Raw genomic sequence first — 19547 nt, forward strand, 5'->3', positions numbered from 1 at the left:
CCATGGTTACATGAGATGAGTGGCCATCAACAATAAGTAACCGGTACCCAGTTCGAGCGTAGCGTGCAGTCTCTCTTTCAAAGACCTCTTTAAGCCAAGCTAGGCCTATATCATTGTTGGTCCATCTAGAGGGCGATGAGGTAACAAAGACTGAGTGCTTGTTTGGATTGATAGCCTCTACCTAGGCTGATTTTAGAGCTCCAGCATCTGACTGAAAGATGAGAGATGGAGAAAGAGGTGTACCATCTGAGCAGATACAGGCTAGGACTGTAATCCACTCTCTAGAGCCATCTTGTAGGCTTGAAACAACTCCTCCTCTTTCATATTGCCTCTTACTAAAGATCCTTTTAGACCTTCCAAGGATTCTAAGTAAGAAGCCCTTTTCATCCATATTGAAGATGTGAGAGGGCTGTATATTGTACTCCTTCATCTTATTGTGTAACAGCTCAAAGTACAACCTATACTTGGTTGCTGAATCAGCCTTGTGACGCTTCTGGTCCATAGGACTCTGCCAGCGAGAGATGAGATGAGAGGAGTTCCTGCAGAGGAACCTAGAAACCCAGCGTTCTGAAACGTCTCTACCAAGCAAGGATGACGCAAGATGGCGTATTATTGGACGCGAAGGTGGTGTACGCCTCTCAGTGAGGGATTCGATGTACTGTACAAGCTCCTTTTCGCGTTGTGGGTGGATAGAGAGGTGGGCGAGCGCGCGAGGCTGAGTTTTGCCTTGGTGTCTTCGAGCGAGCGTACGATAGCTAATGCCAAACCTTTTTGCAACTTGGCGATAGCTGAAAGATGCGCCTAGTTCGCGCGATTCGATTTCTTCAATCGCTTCCTGAATCGGGTCCATATTGGTGGAGTTATGAGGTATTTTGTGTAGGTGTTGAGTTTGGTGGGGTGGGTCATTGCGCGTCCTGGGTCATTGCGCGTCCATGCAGGTTACAGCACCGGCTCGTGCGCCGCCTGCATGTGCGGAGAAGGCTTGCATTAGGGCCCCGGGCTTTATTATCGCGATTCCTGGAGTCAGCACCATCCTGGAACCAGGTTCATGGAACAAGCCGGCCACTAAAATGCGGACCAGATTGGGACATGACGTGGTGGGGGAGGGCGCGTAACGGAGAACGCGTAACGAAGATTGCGAGACCATCTTCGCCGTGTTCAACCACCAGACCAAGGCGGAAGGGTGATGAGTTGCAGCAACAACACGACCCGAAGTTTTCTATGAAACGTTTTCGTATATCTTCCGATTCCAAAGAATTCAGCCCTAAATTGTCATCTTTGCAATCGCTGGGACACTGCCCAAGGAGACGGGACGTGAAAGGGTTTCAGTCCTGGATCAGGACTGGTCCCGATGCTTGGAGATGGACGTCGCCATCCACCTACACCTAGTTTGAGACCATGAACAAATCTTGTACGAAACCTAAAGAAGCCGAACAATGAATTTGAACTAAACCTTAGCCAGGAATTGCTTTTTTTTGCTTGCAAACGGGTGGTTCTGGATTCGGCCATTCATGCAGTGGTCATCATGTCCGACAGCAATCTCAATTCTGTCCAGAGACCAAGCAATAATCCAACGCAAGCCTTCACCGCGTAAAATCAACTAGTTACTAGATGGAAGTCCAAGTTCAAACTTGAGCATAGCAGACAACAATGTTCTACTCTCTAGCCTGAGTCAAGCGCGCCAAGCCTCAGGGCAGCGCCTGACTCGCATCTCAAAGAATTCCCACACTCCATCCACCAGTCCTGTATATCCTTCACGCACGACGCCAATGTAACCAATGTCCTTCATCCCGCGCCATGCCTTCCCAGCCGTGCCCTCGCTTCCGCGGTCGTACTTTCTGGGGCACCACAAATCGGGGCTGCAAAAGATGAAATCGCTGCTTGCCAGCATCGACCTTGTGATTGAGTGCCGCGACTACCGCGTGCCACTGACGTCGCGGAATCCGCTGTTCGAGAGCGCCCTGGAGGTCAAGGAGCGGGTCATTGTGTATACGAAGCGCGACCTGGGCGGCGGTGTGCGCGACAACAAAAACGAGCACGTTATTGCCCAATGGCACCATCCCACCACAACCATGTTTGTGAGGAACGGAAAAGACGCAGAGGGAGAGGCCGCCGGCCGGAAGAGTATAATGAAGCTCTTGGATATCTTGAGAGAGCATGCGCAGAAGAGGTGGAAGCTGGTTGGTCACCGCGTCATGGTCGTGGGCATGCCCAACGTCGGCAAGTCTACGCTTCTGAATGCCCTGCGCGCACAGGGAATCGGCAAAGGCAAGGTCGCTGCTACGGGCGCCCAGCCTGGGGTCACGCGGAAAGTCAGCAGTAGCGGTGTCAAGATTATCCCCAGCGAGGACGACATGGAGTCCGCGGATGCCAGTGCTAGGAGGAAATTCCAGGGTGTAGGCGGGGGTGTCTACCTTCTCGACACACCGGGAGTCTTCATCCCGTACGTGCCGCACGCAGAAGCAATGATGAAGCTGGCCCTGTGCGGCTCTGTAAAAGACACAATCATCGCACCGGTCATGCTCGCCGATTACCTGCTCTATCACCTCAATCTCCAATCACCAACCCTCTACTCTGAATACGCACCACCCACCAACGACATCATCGAGCTGCTCTCCGAAGTCGCCAAGAAGACCGGACGCCTAGGAAAAGGCGGATCTATAGACACCGAAGCCACGTCGCTCTGGCTGATCCAGAAATGGAGAAGCGGCAACATGGGGCGGTTCCTTCTCGACGAGGTCCACGAGAAGAGTCTCGAGCAGGCCAAGATAGACGAGGAAGATATATCGCCTAGCTTCAACCAGGCACGGAAAGCGGAGAGGGAGCGGCGTCGTGAGAGGAATAAGGCTAGAGGAGAAAGATAACCAAAAAAAAAGAAATCATGGCATTCGTATTAGGTATCCTACGAGAAAATCAATGCAGACAAAAGAAGAGAAAAGAGAAGAGAGGATGAATCAAGAAAGAAGAAGAAGATGATGATGATGAGAAGAAGTGAAGAAAAAAAAGGGGAACCATGGTAACACGCTTATTGTCGATGTCCAAACCAATTTCCACTCCTCCCCACACACACAGACATACACATACTGAAGCTCCTCTTCCCACATTGCCCTCCACCCGTCCATCAGAAAGGCAGAAAATTCCCATGCGTCAGCACCCGCAAAACATTCAGTACTTCCTCGACTTGGGCCATCTCGTGCTGGTAACAATAAAGGTCATGATGTCCGTCTCGGGTTCCGGGCGCAGGCTCGTCTGCGGCAGCACAAGCGTCGTCAGCGTCGGCTTCGCGACGGTGGTGATCTGGGGCATGGGCACGGTAAGCGTGAAGAGGCTCGCGGGATTCCAGGCATCCGAGTACTGGAATATCGAGGTGCTGGTGCGCTCGAGGGTGAAGGTGTCGGGCTCCTTGGTCACGCTGGATGGCGGCGGCGCAGCAACGGCGGCAGCAGGCGTAACGGTGGTTTTCAGCGTCGAGGCTACGGGCGTGGGCTCCGCGTAGACGTTTACATGTTCTTCGTTTGCGCTGCGGGGCGTAGTATGGCCCACCAGACTGACGGTCTGTGTGGGCGCCGACACGGTGGCGGTGGTGCCGTAAATGGCAATGTTCTCGGCGTCGACGTTGCGGTTGCACTTGTCCATCTTGCGCTTGTTATCGGAAAGACGCACTTCGCTGCGCGGCTGGCCTTTGTACTCCCAATGTGCCTTGCCGCACACGGTGAGCTCGGGGTACCACGGGTTGTTGAACAGGACGCGCTTGTGCCACGAGCGCTTCACGACACGAGACCCTTCGGGGCCCGGCACCATGGTGATGATGGGCTGGACGGTGAATGTCTTGGTGTAGACGGGGGCGTCGGGCCTGGGGCCGCAGTCAATAGGGAACTTGTACCCGAAGCGGCACTCAAAGTCGTGCAGGAGATGGTCCTTCTTGCTGAAGCACATGTAGCAGATCATGCTGCCGGTCCACGGGTGCAGCATCCAGGCGCCGCGGTGCGGGCCTTTCCACCAGTCGATTCGCTTCTCCAGCCTGTTTCCGTGTTCGTCCGTCTCGTCTTCGTCGTCAGAGTCGGAATCAGAGTCTGAGTCCGAGTCGAGCTCAGCATTGCTCGTCTTGTTGGTGTAGGTGCTTGTTGCGTTATCAAACACCTTGCCGTGGCTTGTCTCGTTGAGGTGGACCGCCTGGCTCTTCTCAGGTTCTCCGACCTGTTCAGAAGACTGGTTATGCATGTGCTCCACGAAGAAGGTAGCGACCTCGGCGACCTTTTCAGTAGTCGTCTTGTCCATGGGAGGAGCCGGTTCTTTCTCAAAAGCCTTGCCGGGGCTCGTCTTGTTGAGGGAGAGAGTCACTTCCTCGACTACCGTTTCAGTGCTTGTCTCGTTCATGAGAGGTGTCACCTCCTTCGCTGGTGCATTGTCGGTGCTCGTCGTGTTCACCGAGTGAGCCGTTCCGTTCAAATAAGGCGACAATCCCCTCGTGACTACCCTCGCAGGGCTCGTCTGTTCGCGGGCCTGGCCTTCAACAGCGGTATAATTCCTACCGGACAAAGCCTCCAGGTCACGCTCATCATTCGGCGGCGCATCCAGCGGCCGAATGCAACTATACGACATGGAGTGGAACGGGCGGCTCGGATCATTAGCCGTAATGCATTTACCGATAACATCTCCAGGGTCGACAATGACATCCATGTACCGCTCGAAACACCCGTTCTCGGTATACCCGTACCAGTAGCAACCGGTCGGGCCCTTTTTCAGCTCCGTGGACCACTCGCCGAATTTGACTTCCATGAGCCGGATGCTCATGGCGCCGTAGTGCAGCGGCAGACATTGGTCCATGTTGGTGTCAAAGTTACCGGCTATCGGCGCCCCGTTACAGTCGTCAGATGTAAATGGGTAGACTCGTACTCGCGCGAATTTGGCATGTGCGGCCGCCATGAAGAGGGCGAGGAGCGCACATGGTGTGCGGTAGAGGCGAACCATGATTCAGAGAATCTTCTATGTATTAGCATGGGGATTTATGTGGAACTGAGAAAAAGCTTCAGACTCACCTGGGGGAGGGTTTGGGGTTTGGGGTTTGGGAGTTTTTTTTTTCGGCAGAACACACTCTATATGCCGTGAAGCCCTCAATACCCTCTGGGCGTTTGAAATTTTCCCTTGGCAGTATGTTAGCACCAAATCCAAGGTACCCATCGTTAAGCTATGTCATCCCGAGAGAGAAAAAAAAATCAATCATTAGAAAAACTAACTGCTTACTGTGTCTTGAAAGGTTGCGGAGGGAACGGGGGGGGCGAAGAGTGTCCAACTATTGTACCCTCAAATTCGGTGAGAAGCAGTTGCAGGGGGGGGCGGAGGCGAAGAGGGGTTATATATACGAAGATGAACTCCACATGGCAAGAATTCATATGATTCGGAAAATATCCTTGGGACCCATCTCTTCCAAAGAGTGGTGGGTTAAGCGTAGGACTGGAACCACGTAACCACTCTTTTCAGAGCCATTTCGCACTGGTAATTAGTATTCCAGCGCAGGGATTGGTAGTCGTATGCGTAGACCATCCCCACCGTCCCAGATGCAAGGGGTGGGGTTTTTCATGTGGTTGAGTGAGGGACTGGCGATATCAAAGGCCTGTGGGGTTATGAATGTGTAGTCTGGATCTGTGTTACGTATGCAGTGCAATACCCATGTGTCAGTATAGGTTGTGGTCTAGAGTGATTACCATTAGATGTGTGAGCTGTGTTGCCACGTAGAACAGGGTAGCGGTATACCGTATCATGTTCAGTGTGAGTGGATGGTATTGTCCGGTGCTGGTTTCAGGAAGACATTTGCATCGCCAGCATTCTGATGGGATAAAAGAAGGAAGGATTCAGATTCAGATTCGTGCATCTTCTGGAGAGAATAGTTCTGGCTATGTCTGTCTGTCATACACGTTTCTTACCGAAGCAAGCCTCATCCCTGCTATACCCCTTCATCACTCATGATGCAAATATTCCATATGTGGTTCGATAGTCAAGTCCCTTGAATTCCTCCCTACCGACGTATGTAGCGTCGCCTATCCACTATATAACAACAACGCACATGGAAAGAGGAAGAGGAAGAAGACGAAACACAAACATCTAATTGACGGAGCAATATTGCGCTTTAGAAGCCCAGCACAATCAATAGTTAATTCACTCACAGTCCACCCATCCCAGCCCCAGCCCATCATCACATGCGTATCCAACGCCTGAAACGCCTCTCCCCAGCCCTCTATCCCCACCATGATTTCGTCAAACCCCCTCATAGAAAAGGCTTTGCGTCGTCTCACCAATCACCCCATTCGTCGTCCTTCTTTGCGGGTGCTGCGCTCATGCTCCCGCTACCAGCACCGCCACTCTTCTTCATGGCACTTGTACCAATACCGCTGGGCTTCTTCTTTTCCACGGTTGAGGTGGCCCTAGCCTCGCCGGCACTGGCAAACTCGTCCCAAAAGTCCTGCTTGTCCTTTGCCGGTCCCTTGGGTGCTGCACCGAAGCTTTCCCAAAATTCTTTGCGCTCGGGTTCGGGCGCGCCACGACGCGTTGCGGATGAGGAGTCATCACCCTCGACAAAGCGAGTGAACTGGTTGTTGGCGCTCGCAACACCCGACTGGAGGGTCTGGCCGAGGGTGCCGGCTGTGTTACGGGCCTGGGTGGCGAGGTCTGCTTCGGCAAGCTGAGTGAGAGTTAGTAATAGTCATTCGTAGATTGGAGTGCAACGCATGCCTTTGCCATGCCTGGCTTGACCCAGCCTTCGTAGCCTGTCTTGCCCACTTTGCTCACGCTGGCGCCCAACCACCCGAAGCCTTTGGTAAGTGCTGCAACAGGGTCCTTTTGGAAATCGTCAAGCGCAGGTGGAGCCCCAGGTTCGTCGTCCTTCTTCCACGAATCTGGCTCGCTACCGAAGCCACCGTATTTTCCTCCCTGGTTTGGCGCAACGCCTTCTGGCCGGTTGGCATTCTCCTGGCCCATCTTTGCAAAGTAGGCCTCGTTTTTGGATTTCTGGGACATGGCGTTTGTGCCGAGTGCAGGCGATGCAGAGCGCTGGAAGGCTGCATCGTTACTCCGTGTCTTGCTCAAAGGCGTCTGACTCCTACTGCCTGCTGCGCTGGCCCGTCCACTCAAGGGCGCACCCACGCCAGCTGCAGAAATGTTGTCCTTCTTGGGTAACCGCTTGGGCAGATTGCTCTTGTCGAACTCTCTGTTCTCGACCTTGCAGCTAAGCCTCTCCTTCCACTCATCGCCCGCCTCGGAATCGTAGCGCTCTTGTATGGATGACGCCTCGAATGTGCGTCCCTCTTTCGTGTTCGACTCGTGGGCGTTGAAGAAGTCCTGGAAGGGCTTGTTCCCTCCGGCCGCCATGCGCAAGAGCTCCGAGCCTTTGAAAGCGTCCATGGTTATGCTGCGGATGAAGGAGATGTGGACACCTAGACCACGATGCACGCCGGAGCACGAGAGACACATGAAGATACCGAGTTTGGGCGAGGCCTGGTGCAAGACATATCAGTAAGCGTCGTCGTGGCTCGCGCGCGTGGCCAGAGAGAAGGACAGGTGTTTGCGTACCCATTGCGGGCTGGGCGCATTGCAGTCGACGCATTTGTTGTTATCGTTTGTCTTCTGGATTTCCAGCAACTGCGAATAGAAGTGATTAGCCGCTGCACACTCCAAGCCCGCTCGTTCTGCTGCGCTATGCCTCCATCTCCGCAATTGACCCCTAGCACCCCCCACCTCGACAGAGTGGTAGGATTATTAGCGTACCTTGCTCCGCGTCTCCGGATCCACCTCCCACATTTTGCTCATGATGGGCGACTGAAGATGTATGCGACCGTGCTGGAAGAGATATTGAGAAAATCGACTGTGGTGTTGGAGGGTGGTGTCGTGGTCGTGGTCATGGGTCGCGTTGCGGTCGAGATTCAGGGCAGAAGTGGGCCCAAGTGGGAACGCGTGGCGCGTGTGCACTTGAGCCTCCATTCCCACCAACAGGGATAACGGACTGGGAAAGTTTGCCTACTCTCGGTGCTTCTCTCTGTTTATTTATATACCATCTGACATGACGGCGCTGCATGCTTGTCTTGATGAATATCTAGCCCTGGCTCCCGGCAACATCGTCCAAAGCGCATACCGAGGTCCCGTTTTCCCAAACATCACCACGAAGACCAAACCACCATCCGTCACAATCCACCCACTGAACCCAAAGCCAGTCCTCTTCTGCATCCACTAGGCGTAGAGTGGCTAGATCATTCTCGTTGCTATTCTCGAGACTGCATGGTTGCTGCGTAAGCTCCACTCCAGCCTCGGCAAATGCCAGCTGCATAGCCTTGACCTTGGTCTGACAGGTGAAAGTGCCTAGTAACGGGTCCCAGCCGACGATGCCAAGTGTGTGCAAGGCGGGAAATATATTCTTGATGCCTGGTGCAAGCGCTTGCAATGCATCGCTGAAGCCGATGGAAGGTCTCAGCTCGTCGTCGTCAGGATCGTTGGCTATTAGATGGAGACGTCCCAAACGCCTAGGCAATTGTTGCAGCAGACTCGATAGGAGCTCGACAGTGGGGTCATGCAGATAGGAGCCACAAAGCATCGTGATGTCAAGCAAGAGGTATTCCAAGTGCTCGAGTTTGCTCAGTTCTTGGAGGATATATCGATCCGATGCCAGACGACAGTCTTTGAGAGACAGCGATGTGAGAGACTTTTTCTGTTGTGTGACAGCATTGAGAAGATATGCCAAGTCTACGTTATCTTTGTCTTGGCCATGACCGGTAAACTCGAATTCAAATGTTTTGAGATTGCGAAACAATCCCATCAAACGAGCCATGTCCACCGTGTCGATGCTACAGTTTTGTACGACGAATTCTTCGATGTTTGAACCTTGTAACTGCAGCTTTTCAAAGACTATATCGTAGGCGTGCCATTCCAGTGGCGTACCGTGTAAGATTCTGTTTCGATCGTGTGCCACATGGTCCAAGGTTAGACTTTGTAGCGACGGCAGAACGAACAATGGAATAACGTTTCGAATGCTCAATGGACCGACAATATGTGATTTGGTAAGATTTTTGAGGATGAGGGAATCCAGCGCTGGCTTGAACCAGATTGCGTTATAATTCCACATGAACGGGATAGCAATGCGGATACGACGTACGTGCGGAGTGAATGATAGGAACAGGTTCAGGTATGCGTCCGTTCCAAGGTCGGTCAGTTGCTGGTCCAGGCTATCTGTATTGCAGCAACGCTCCGAGACTAACGCATTCGTGATAACACGACGCTCCGTGCACGTCAAATCGTCAGTGAACCAAAAGACATCGCTAGTGACGAGGGTATTGCTGTGCAGAGGTCTACAGTCCCAATCGACGCTTCTGACGCATCGTGCAAGGTCAGGCACGGATGCAAGTGTGCGGATGAAGAGAGCTGGGTCTCCACGGTTCCGGGCGTAGGCGCTGTATAGGAGCTCGTTGGCAAGGCGATGGCAGCGCCGGCTGACCAGGCTGATGCTGCGAACTTGATCAATGGATTCGAGGAACAGCTGATTGACGATTTCGAGTAACAGTTCGTTTGGAAGGCTTTCCAGGGGACTGAAAGCCATGGATCGTCTAGGTGCAAGTAAGGTGCAGTGCATGGAAGCCAAACAAAGCAAATAGACGGACGTAGGACCACGGCAAGGTACCGACTTGCTAGCGTCTTGGCGATAGTCGCCCCTACGCACGGCACCTGCACAATTCCCATGCGCAGGCAATAGTACATGACATGGTTGGAACACTAGTGCAAGTCTGGATTGAACAGTGATGTTCAACATTCAACCGCCGAATGGTGATGCAGTTGCGTCGTGTGTGCACTGGCGCAACAGTCCCATCTCTCAACTATGTAATTAGGAGCAAATTCCATTTCTCTCCCGCGCCATGTGCCAATAGACCGTGGCCTGTGTTCCGGGTGCCGTTCCAATAAGGCACCTTTATACCATCCCCCATCCCCATATAAGTATGTACATTGCCATTCCAACCAAATTTCCAGCAAAAAAGAAGGATATAGTACACGGGCCCTGACGCCTTTTAAGGATATGTCAAAATCAGACAGACTGCTTCTTGGGCCATGAAGGATTGACAGCCTCAAGAATATAACAAATAGATGTGAAATCCGAGAATCACCGCTAAAACATTACGCCTCGACTAGTATGGATGCAGTGTCCGTGTATGTTCGTTAGTCGTGCTGCAATTACGGCCCTAACCGCTTGGGCTAGCATGGAGTTGTTGTTGCTCCCCTGGGTGCACTCTGCGGCGTGGTTGAGTCCAGTCCCAGGAGCAGCTCGCAATTGTGGTTCACTTTTTTTTTTCCAAACCCCCTACGGGTCAGGATTCCGTACGTTCAGTTGGCGACCGTAATCCCGACTGTCGTCGATACTGCCTAGGCTTTCCCGACTCTGGTTACCGTGGAAGGTGAGAACGGCGGCTGGGTTGAGCCGAGAGTCGACTAGGATCGGCTGGCTTAGTCGGCGGGTTGATGGAGTGACGGGTGTGATCGAATCATCGTCGTGTCGGCTGCGCTGTGAGCCAAACGTGGTGGTGAGGGGCGTCGTCTTCTCAGCCTGTCCGCCAAGCAGACCAGCCCTGCTCATGGTGCTCACGTTCCGTGTGATGCCTGCGCCACCTTCCTGTCCGTTTTGCTCTCGCTGCCTCCTCCTTCTCATCAGAAGAAACAGAATGACACCAACAATCGCTAGTAGGCCCACGACGCCGCCAGCGACGCCGCCGGCAATAGCGCCAACGTCGGTTGACGACTTGTTGGAGTCTTGGCCTGTAGAGGCAGCAGGGATCGGTGTGATGACAACCGTGCGGGTAATGACCATGCCGCTCTCGGTAACGAGCGTGGGCACCGTGACGGGCTGCTCGGTGGCAGCAGGAGAATCATTCGTCGAGGGCTTCTTGGTCTGGACACCTGTTAGCAGGTGCGATACACTAGGCTCGAAGCGAAATACAGTGGAGGTAGAAGGGGGAGATGAAGAAGGGGCTGGCTGAACGGTAACAGTCTTCTCGATGGTTTCTGGGTTCTGTGTCAAGATGCTCGTTACCACTTGTGGCGGAGGCGGAGCAGACTACCAGAAAGTCAAATACCGATAGCTAGGAAGAGTGCACGCGCAGCCAGGGAGGACTTGAGAGTGAATTGAGTTATAGAAAGGGGGCAATGACAAAATGAAAGTGACATGGGAAAAGAGGTACTGACAGTAGGTTTTGGTGATGGTGATGACGGTGGTGGTGGCGGCGGCGATGATGATGGTGGTGAGTTTTGAGAAGACGAAGCAGGCGCTGCAGTGGATGATGAGCCTCCTTGGGTGCCGGAGGGCTGGCCATCCATTTGGACGTAGATGTAGAGGCCCTTGTCCTTGTTGCCGCACTTTTCGTCGGGGAAGCCAGGGCAGTCTACTAGGCAGCCGCTCGAGTCTGCTGTGGTGCCGGGCACGTAGTTGGAGCACCAGCAGTTGGTGTACTGGATAACGGCAAACGCCCATGGGCCTCCATCCTGCTTGCAGTGGTTGGTGCAGTTGCCATTGGATTGGTATGGCCAGGTATCTGCACGCGTTAGACGTGGGACAGGGCACAGGATATATACACTTGTACTTACAGCTGGTGCTTTGGTCGCCTGTGTTGAGCGAGGAGCAGTACGAGTAGGTCCAGTCGGCAGCGCCTGCGGGTATGGAGAGCAGGATTGTGGACAGCGTGGCGAGGCCCAATAGCGTCGTCGAGGAGCGGAGGTCCATTTTAAAGAGGAAACAGGAATGGATCGGCTGGAGGAGCTGGAAGGCACAGGTAGGAACGGAGCTTTGTCGGCAGGTCGAGAGGTGACGCAGATGTCGGTTTGTTGCTCGGCAGTGAATGAGCCAATGTGGCGATGCGCTTCAGCGCGACGATAACTCTAGGAAAATAAAAGCGATTGGACACGACGGTTGTCGGGAGAAGGTGACTGGGAGAAGGTGAAGACGGAGCAGGTGAAGAGGGCGGGGTCGGTGTTGGCGGGGCGAAAGGCTAGGTTGGAGGAGCCGACGTGGTGTGATGTGGTACAGGCTGGTCGCTGGCTGGGCGTTGTAGTATGTGGTATAGCCGTGGATGGGCTCAGCGCGCGTGGAGCAGCGCAGGCAGCGGGAGGCAGACTGGCAAGAGGCTCTGTAGACTCAGGGCATCAGCATGGTCAAGACGAAGAGCAGCGGGCAGCAGGCGAGGCGAAGGGGTGTGGCCACAGGCACACACGAGGCTCGGTGGGTGCAGCAGACAAGGGAAGAGAGGCGAGAGGCAGAGAGGGTGGATTGAGGACTGGACAGGACGGGACGGGACTGGATGGGATTGCAAGCTGGTGGAGCGGGCGACTTACAGGCGCCAAATCAAGCCGGCGGTCCGTGCTGGCTACTCGAGCACTATCCAGGAACTGATCCCTCCCGCTTTGGCCCTTAGTTCCTCCGCCTCTTCCGCACTGGGCAATGCGCCTGACTCGGGCTGCCGTCTTCCCTGTTTTGCCCAGCAGGCTGGCAGTGCAGTAATATATCGACTCGACCGTCGGCGCGCGATGGCCTGTTGGTGCCGGCAACCGTCGAGCCTCGAGATGGCCCTGGAGGCGAGGCGAGGCGAGGCGAGGGAACGAGGGAAACGAGGCGAGGGGAGAAGGAGGCGTTCACGATGATGCAGGTATCCACACCACAGGCACACACTCGCACGCAAGCTGCGGCCAAGAGGCGTCTCGGGCGGTGCGAAGGCCGACTTGCTTTTTGTCGCGAAGCTGCTGCGGCTGCTGCTGCGGTGCTGGGTAACACGGCCACGGCCGGTCTTCCGGAGATGAGAAGAATAAAGATCAAACAACGACAAGCGACAGTCCGTCCGGGCGGGCCACCAGGCTATTATCTAGTAGTGGTAGTGGTGGTAGTGGTAGTTTCAACGAGGGGCGCGTGGGCGAGGGCGCAACCAAACGAGGGCGAGGGGCGCGAGCACAACAACGAGTGTGTGAAGAGACTGGCAAGATGGAGAAATGGTTGGGTGGTGCACGGCGAGGGAGCGGCAGCGTGTTTTGTCTCTGCTGCTCTGCGTGCTGATCACCTGGGCACGGCGCAGAATTAGCACGCTGTGGCGGCGTTGGACGGGCGAGCCCACGGCGTGCCAGCCAACCACCATGATTGCAGCTACTAGATGCCAACAGCACCATTACTACGCCCAGCACCCCAACGCTGCAACCTCATCACAGCGTCGCCGTCGCCGTCGCCGTGCAGTCTTTGCAGTCTTCACCCAGCTGCCCCCCAAGACGCTGTCTCTGCCCTGCGTCGCGTCGCACCCGCCGCGCACCCACACCGGCGGCCCAAAATGCTGCCCATGCCTTTGACTGCACCACCACCACCACCACCACCACGATTGCTGGCTCCCGGAACTGGCAAATGGCGCCGGGCCGTTGTCATTGTCGGTCGGGCGCCGCGGCGTTAGGCCTTGTCGCCCTATGATTCCCACGCGCGCTACAGAGACTACTACGCACACGTACATACAGCAATGCACCACCCCCCTCTAGCACTACCACCACGCCCACCACGCCCACCACGCCCGGCGACGCGCCTGTCCAAGAGGCCATATCCCAGACATGCCCCCTCGGTGCTCGCGCGCTGCTGCTGCTGCTGGGCTCATCTCTCTGCTCTATACGTGTGCTATACATATCTGAGCGGCCTTGGGCCCCCCAGCAACACGCCCGACCGTCGACATGCTCTAGCCGAGTTGGGGGCTCACGGCAGCCTTGGCCTGGAAAGGGTCAACGGGCCAAGCCACCGCACGCCAGCCGCGGCACGTCGACGCGGCCTTGTCGCCATGCCCGCTGCCCGCATCCCAACCAGAGCCGCAGGCGCGACGCCCGACAAGACGCCCAAGTCTGCTGCTGCTGCCCGCCTCACGCACCCACACCTGCACATGACGACGAGGGCGTATGACGCAAACGCCGACCACGCCGCCGCCCCGATTCGCCGCCTGCGCACGGCTAAGCGACGTCTCCAAGGGCGCTAGTGCTACCACGCGTCCAGTATCGATAACGCGATCGACAGGGGTCCCGGCCAAGCGCTGGATTAATTATGGATCGCGACGACCGTGGCCGCGGCGAGATGAGGATTTTCCTCCCTGCTATACATTATGCTGAAAGCAAAAGCTCCGTCTGCAGCAGCCACTGCCGTCATCGACTCGCTGGTGCGACCGCTACACTGCGGCTTCGTGGATTCCGTTGGCCTCGCGGTGGGTAGCCATGCGTGGCGCTGCATACCATGGCCAAGCTACTACACCTACACTACATGCACATGCAGCGGCACACGACAGCTCGGCATCCGCCACCCTCTGCTCACTCGCACTCGCACTCGTACCTGCATGCCTCACCGACGACGGCGCAGCCCTGGCAATCTCACGACGCGACAACATCACGCCGACGCGACAGCCGAACATGTCAGCCTGTGAACCCGCCTCTGGCTGCACTAAAATCCGATGGCACTCCCGCTTCCATCAATTTCCACTCGTAGCATCTACTTAGCTCGACATGCGTATAGCCACTCTACGGGAAACACCCCCTGACCCTGGCACGCGCAACTGGCACATCCGCTTCCGGCCCTGGTTACTACACCTACCACGACAACGCTTAATGGCCTGCCTGTTATACCCGTTGTCGGCCCCAGCACAGGGTGTCTCAGCGGCCCTCTGCACGACAGCCTTCCCCGCGCTGCTCGCCCTCCCCACGGCCACCAACGCCCGCACATCGCTCGTGTACCTGTCCAAGCAGTCGTCGTGGCTGTCGTCGTACCTGCGCCATATCACGACGTTTACCTTGTTTTCGGCCTACGTGCTCTCGCCACGCCGCTTCCGCCACCCGTACCTGCTGTACACGTCCATCTTCGCCTTTGTGTCGGGCCCCGGCGTCGACTACGCCGTCACAGCCATGGAGGGTGCCAGCGAGCAGAGGCAGGTCATGGAGCTCGAGGCCCAGGGCGACGCGGTCAATGGCGAATTGGTCAGGGAGGTGGTGGAGAGAAGGCAGAGGACCGAACGCATCAAGACGGCATTGGCGGGTGTGGCGTTTGCCATGCAGGTTGTCGGACTGTGGGGGGATGGTGCTTAGGGCGGAATGCGACGGTCCTGGAACGGGATAGATGTATTGGGTGGTCAGACCATGGACAGGGTTATCTGACGACGGCGACGACGATTGAGCATACGCGTGTATTTTGACAGACGGGGGTATTGATAACAACGGCGACTGGTGTATTGTTTGTGTTGTGGACTCTCCCATCAACTCCTTTGTTTGACATGATTTTCCACATGTATCTACTGCATGGACGTTGGCGGGTTCAATCTACGTTTGCTCACCTCCTATCCGCGCCTGCTGCCGTGCGCTGGGCATGCAGCTCATGTCGGGTGCCCTGCAGATCCCCGTCTGCAAAGACCTTTCTCTGCTCGAGCGAACCGCCGCATTCAGGAGACATAGTTTGAGCACTCCCATTGTGGGCATCTTGACTCTTATCACCAGCAGCTGAGATCGGGGAAGTTTCACACGAAACATGGTGCTGACCCGCGCCTGAGGTAAAAAGCCACCGTCAGCACATGCTAAAGATAAGCTGGCAGTGCATGACACGGGTGCAAATTGTCCTGGTCTAGAATGTCGCGCACACGCTCTCAAGGGATGCCAGCCTCTCTCGCTCTCGCTCTGACTCGGGGTGGGGACTCGATTTTGTGTTGAGGAGCTAGGGGGGGGGGCGGCCTGAGGGTGTCTGTTCGTAAGCAGTTCGCCCAGTAGGAGTCGGCCATGGGCAAAACAAAGGCATGCCGTCTGCTGTACCGGTTTTGGGTTAGAATCTGGAATGATGCTCGTCTTTCTTCCCCGTCTTCCCGGTGTATCCCCAAGTCCGAATGGATGCTGGATAGCTTATCACGCAAGCCATGCCCCATGCATCCGTCAAGACGCCGCGGGCGGGTTCGACAACGTACCGTAGCGATGCCCAGGGTGATTGTGCCGACGAATTTACATATCGACACGGTTTGCGCCGCCATTGTGGTGGTTGCAGTGGTTGTGGCTCAGGGGAATTGTCCGCCGTGGATGCTGGCAGTGGGGTGGCGATGACGCTGATGAGGATGATGATTCAGCCGCCGCTGAGCTGGACGATGCAAATTGCGGAGCTGGCGCGGAATTGATTGCGGGAGCCCGCGGCCCATGGCCCAAGCTCCCCTTGCTCTCTACCTCCACTATGTGCGGAGACCAGGCACATGTGCATGTGCATCTACCTATCAATACTTGGAAGAACAAGGGCTACTCTACATAATACCCAATCCGTTCGCTCCGCGCGCTGCCCCCCTCTGCATTCCTTTCTGTCCAACTCCGCCTTGTTTTCCCTGGCGCGCCAATGTCCCGCCTGACTTGCTTCTCTCGCGCTGGACCTCGTCGTCTTGGACCTCGGCACTGGCCGTGTAGCAGTAGTGGTAAAACCTACTTGCTACCGTCAGCCCACTGTTGCGGCCGTATCTTTTACTCGACGTGAGCACTCACATCGTCTCAGCTATTTCTCTCTCTCTCTCTCTGTGCATTCAGCTCTTGGACCCCTTTCTCAGCGCTGCTCTTGTCTTGTCTTGTCTCTCTGGACGCTAAGAAGGTCTTTGCCCTTAGCCCCAAATACATTCCCCCCGACGACAGCGAGTCCAAGCCTCCTGCTTGGAAAACACCCCGAACCATGCCCATGGAGAGATATCAGTTTATGAGCAATGTCTGGAAGGATGGCATCTTTGGTACGTCTACAGCCTGCGCGACAGACTCGCGGTCCTGTCGTTGCTCATCCCAACGCAAGGCGCATCATGCTGATTTCACCACAGACAACAAGGTCCTGTTCTGCACCGGCGGAGCTGGCTCCATCTGCAGCGCCCAAGTCCGCGCCATGGTGGCCCTCGGCGCAAACGCATGCATAGTCGGGCGCAACGTGGAAAAGACGGAAAACATGGCCAAGGACATTGCGACGGCACGCCCCGGGGCCAAAGTCATGGGCATCGGTGCCATCGACGTGCGCAAGCCCGAACTCCTCGAGCAAGCCGCCCAGCGCTGCGCAAAAGAACTCGGCAGCATCGACTTTGTCATTGCCGGCGCGGCAGGCAACTTTCTCGCGCCCATCGACCAGCTCTCGACCAACGCCATGAAGAGCGTCATGGACATTGACGTGCTGGGCAGCTACAACACGGTCAAGGCCACACTGCCGTATTTGGTCGAGTCCGCTGCCAAGCACAGAACCGACGGAGCCACACAGCCGCCCAACGGAACCGGTGGCCGCATCATCTTCGTCAGTGCGACGCTGCACTACACTGGCACACCGCTCCAGGCGCACGTGTCGGTCGCAAAGGCCGGGGTGGATGCCATGGCCGTTTCAGTTGCTATTGAGCAAGGCCCCAAGGGCGTGACTTCAAACGTCATTGCTCCCGGCCCTATTGCCGACACCGAGGGCATGGCCCGACTGTCCAAGCCAGACAACAACAGCAGGACCGGCAAGAAGATCCCCATTGGCCGCTGGGGCACCGTCAAGGAAATTGCAGACGCAACCATCTTTTTGTTTTCGGATGCTGGCAACTTTGTCAATGGAGAGACGCTTGTCGTTGACGGTGGCGCCTGGCGTACCGCTGGCCTTGGTAACAGCTTCGAGTACCCGGATTTCCTGCTTTCCGGCGAGGCCGTGACGGGTGTTGCGGGTGGCAAGAAGGCCAAGTTGTAAATGGAATACTGTTTCAATGGGCGTACGTTAGGACGAATATGTCCTGTAAGGTGAATATGCATTATTCAAGGTTGATTGGTGGAGAGTTGTTATACATGGGCGTCTAGTAGCGCCGAGCATGAGGGATATGTTATCATGATTTGGAGTAGGAATAGCTTGGAGAGCAAGAGAAAGGAATTTAAAAAACTCATCTTGAAAGCAAGTAATATGTACATGACTGCAAGTGCACTGTCAAGTACCCTGTCAAGTATAGTAACACATCAAATTACATCACTCTAGTGAATACATCTTAGTAGCGGAGCTCTATCTCCCTGCATATCTATCCCCTTAATTCCAAACTTCTTCAGTATACAAGTCCATGATCTAGTCTCCTCTTCCTCTTCTTCTTCTTCTTCATCATCATCATCATTATCATCATCATCATCATTATCATCCTCATCATCCTCATCATCATCATCATCATCTATGTATATATCCCCACCCTACCTAAGCTACATAGTTCCACAACATCAATCAATCAATCAATCAATCAATCAATCAATCAATCAATCAATCAATCAATCAATCAATCAATCAATCAATCAATCAATCAATCAATCAATCAATCAATCAATCAATCAATCAATCAATCAATCAATCAATCAATCAATCAATCAATCTATGTAAAAAAAAGCCAGTGTGGTAATCCTATCTTGTCATCCAACAGCCTAACTACACAACTACTTAGTCTCGGTTCGATATGGACGGGTCATTTTGTTATATATTTTGTTTCTTTGTATAAATATCTTGTTTTTATTTTATTTTTTTATTTATTAATTTTTATTTTTGAAATTAACTTGACTAACTTGTTCTACGTATTGCACTACACTATATCACACTACACTACACTACACTACACTACACTACACTACCTACTTACCTACCTACCTACCTATCTACCAGTCTCATCTCCCCAAGTAAGTACCTCCAAATCCAATCCAACCCAGCGCCTTGAAGCCCGCATACATTGACCTACTCATTACACCAAGTCCGACGAGCACCAACACCAACACCAACACCAACACTCTATTATTAGTATGCACATTAAATCACCTGTTCTATTTAATCTAATCTAATCTAATCTACTCCACTCTACTCTACTCACTCCTGCTACATACATGTGCATAATCAATCACGAGCCTTCCCCCCCCCCTTGCCCGTCCTCTGTCCTGCGTATTTCCACACGGTGACCTCATACTTCCCTTCCTTCCCCTTAGTCTCTCTGTGCCACAGCAACAGCCAAAGGCAGATAAGAGATGAAGAATTCCGTTCTGTTCTGTATTTTTTTTTTTTTTTTTACCTTCCAAGACTTTTTTCTGTTGTATTTGATTTCTTCTTCTTTCTTCTTGTTGTAACTGACGCACCCACAAGGATATATCCCCAGATAAAAAAAATTGGAGGGGGGAGAAGAAATCATTAACAAAAAAAAGAAAAAAAGATAAAAAAAGTTGGAATCAGCAATAGCTGCTCTCGGTTTCGATCCGAGGTCCTCCGGGTTATGAGCCCGGCGCGCTTCCGCTGCGCCAAGCAGCTTTTTTTGAACTGATTGGATGAAAAAATCGTGCTTTAAGATAAATATATATAGCAAATATGGATTTCTCTTCAAAAAGGGCGGATGGGGAGAATGTAGATTGTTGGGTGCGTGTGGATGCGGGGAGGGGTGGGGTGGGGTGTGCTGACGTACATGCGTGTGAGTCATGGAAGGACCAAGTCGGCGTTTTTTCTTATGTGACTAGTGGTTGGTGGGGCGAAGAATTAACCTCGATGGATGGATAGATGC

The 19547-nt window shown here is 54.2% G+C and overlaps 7 protein-coding genes and 1 non-coding gene across 8 annotated transcripts; 3 read left to right on the plus strand and 5 right to left on the minus strand.

Moving 5' to 3' along the window:
• Positions 1-1778: 1778 nt before the first annotated feature.
• SETTUDRAFT_94531 (uncharacterized protein) lies at positions 1779-2864 on the plus strand (the record flags this gene model as incomplete). Its single annotated transcript, XM_008030981.1, has 1 exon — positions 1779-2864. The coding sequence occupies one exon, from the start codon at positions 1779-1781 to the stop codon at positions 2862-2864; it is 1086 nt and encodes a 361-aa protein (XP_008029172.1).
• A 301-nt stretch (positions 2865-3165) lies between these two features.
• SETTUDRAFT_33755 (uncharacterized protein) lies at positions 3166-4971 on the minus strand (the record flags this gene model as incomplete). The annotated part of the gene is made up of 1 exon (XM_008030636.1): positions 3166-4971. One exon carries the CDS (start codon positions 4969-4971, stop codon positions 3166-3168), a length of 1806 nt encoding a protein of 601 aa, XP_008028827.1.
• A 1143-nt stretch (positions 4972-6114) lies between these two features.
• SETTUDRAFT_120254 (uncharacterized protein) lies at positions 6115-7819 on the minus strand. Its single transcript, XM_008030982.1, has 4 exons — positions 7762-7819; positions 7567-7635; positions 6730-7491; positions 6115-6679 (listed from the first exon to the last, which is right to left on the minus strand). The coding sequence occupies exons 1-4, from the start codon at positions 7801-7803 to the stop codon at positions 6290-6292; spliced, it is 1263 nt and encodes a 420-aa protein (XP_008029173.1). The 5' UTR covers positions 7804-7819; the 3' UTR covers positions 6115-6289.
• A 363-nt stretch (positions 7820-8182) lies between these two features.
• On the minus strand, positions 8183-9565 carry SETTUDRAFT_75368 (uncharacterized protein; the record flags this gene model as incomplete). The annotated part of the gene is made up of 1 exon (XM_008030701.1): positions 8183-9565. A coding segment is annotated over one exon (1383 nt), but the record flags the coding sequence as incomplete, so codon positions are not given.
• Positions 9566-10333: 768 nt separating this feature from the next.
• On the minus strand, positions 10334-11746 carry SETTUDRAFT_33758 (uncharacterized protein; the record flags this gene model as incomplete). The annotated part of the gene is made up of 3 exons (XM_008030637.1): positions 10334-11083; positions 11212-11558; positions 11611-11746. The coding sequence occupies 3 exons, from the start codon at positions 11744-11746 to the stop codon at positions 10334-10336; spliced, it is 1233 nt and encodes a 410-aa protein (XP_008028828.1).
• Positions 11747-14631: 2885 nt separating this feature from the next.
• On the plus strand, positions 14632-15105 carry SETTUDRAFT_93952 (uncharacterized protein; the record flags this gene model as incomplete). The annotated part of the gene is made up of 1 exon (XM_008030983.1): positions 14632-15105. One exon carries the CDS (start codon positions 14632-14634, stop codon positions 15103-15105), a length of 474 nt encoding a protein of 157 aa, XP_008029174.1.
• Positions 15106-16705: 1600 nt separating this feature from the next.
• Positions 16706-18040, plus strand: SETTUDRAFT_43243 (uncharacterized protein; the record flags this gene model as incomplete). Its single annotated transcript, XM_008030682.1, has 2 exons — positions 16706-16760; positions 16845-18040. 2 exons carry the CDS (start codon positions 16706-16708, stop codon positions 17726-17728), a joined length of 939 nt encoding a protein of 312 aa, XP_008028873.1. The 3' UTR covers positions 17729-18040.
• A 1188-nt stretch (positions 18041-19228) lies between these two features.
• On the minus strand, positions 19229-19300 carry SETTUDRAFT_t54. Its single transcript has one exon. It is a non-coding gene; the product is annotated as a tRNA-Met (tRNA).
• Between the last annotated feature and the right edge of the window lie 247 nt (positions 19301-19547).

This window comes from Exserohilum turcica (genome assembly GCF_000359705.1).
Source record: "Exserohilum turcica Et28A unplaced genomic scaffold SETTUscaffold_5, whole genome shotgun sequence".
NCBI lineage: Eukaryota > Fungi > Ascomycota > Dothideomycetes > Pleosporales > Pleosporaceae > Exserohilum > Exserohilum turcicum.

Coding starts and splice junctions, on each gene's coding strand:
- SETTUDRAFT_120254 (XM_008030982.1), bottom strand. CDS start 7,803: ATGAGCAAAATGTGGGAGGTGGATCCGGAGACGCGGAGCAAG. Junction 7,492..7,566: donor ATGCGCCCAGCCCGCAATGG/GTACGCAAACAC, acceptor GTCTTGCACCAG/GCCTCGCCCAAACTCGGTAT. Junction 6,680..6,729: donor TCAAGCCAGGCATGGCAAAG/GCATGCGTTGCA, acceptor ACTCTCACTCAG/CTTGCCGAAGCAGACCTCGC.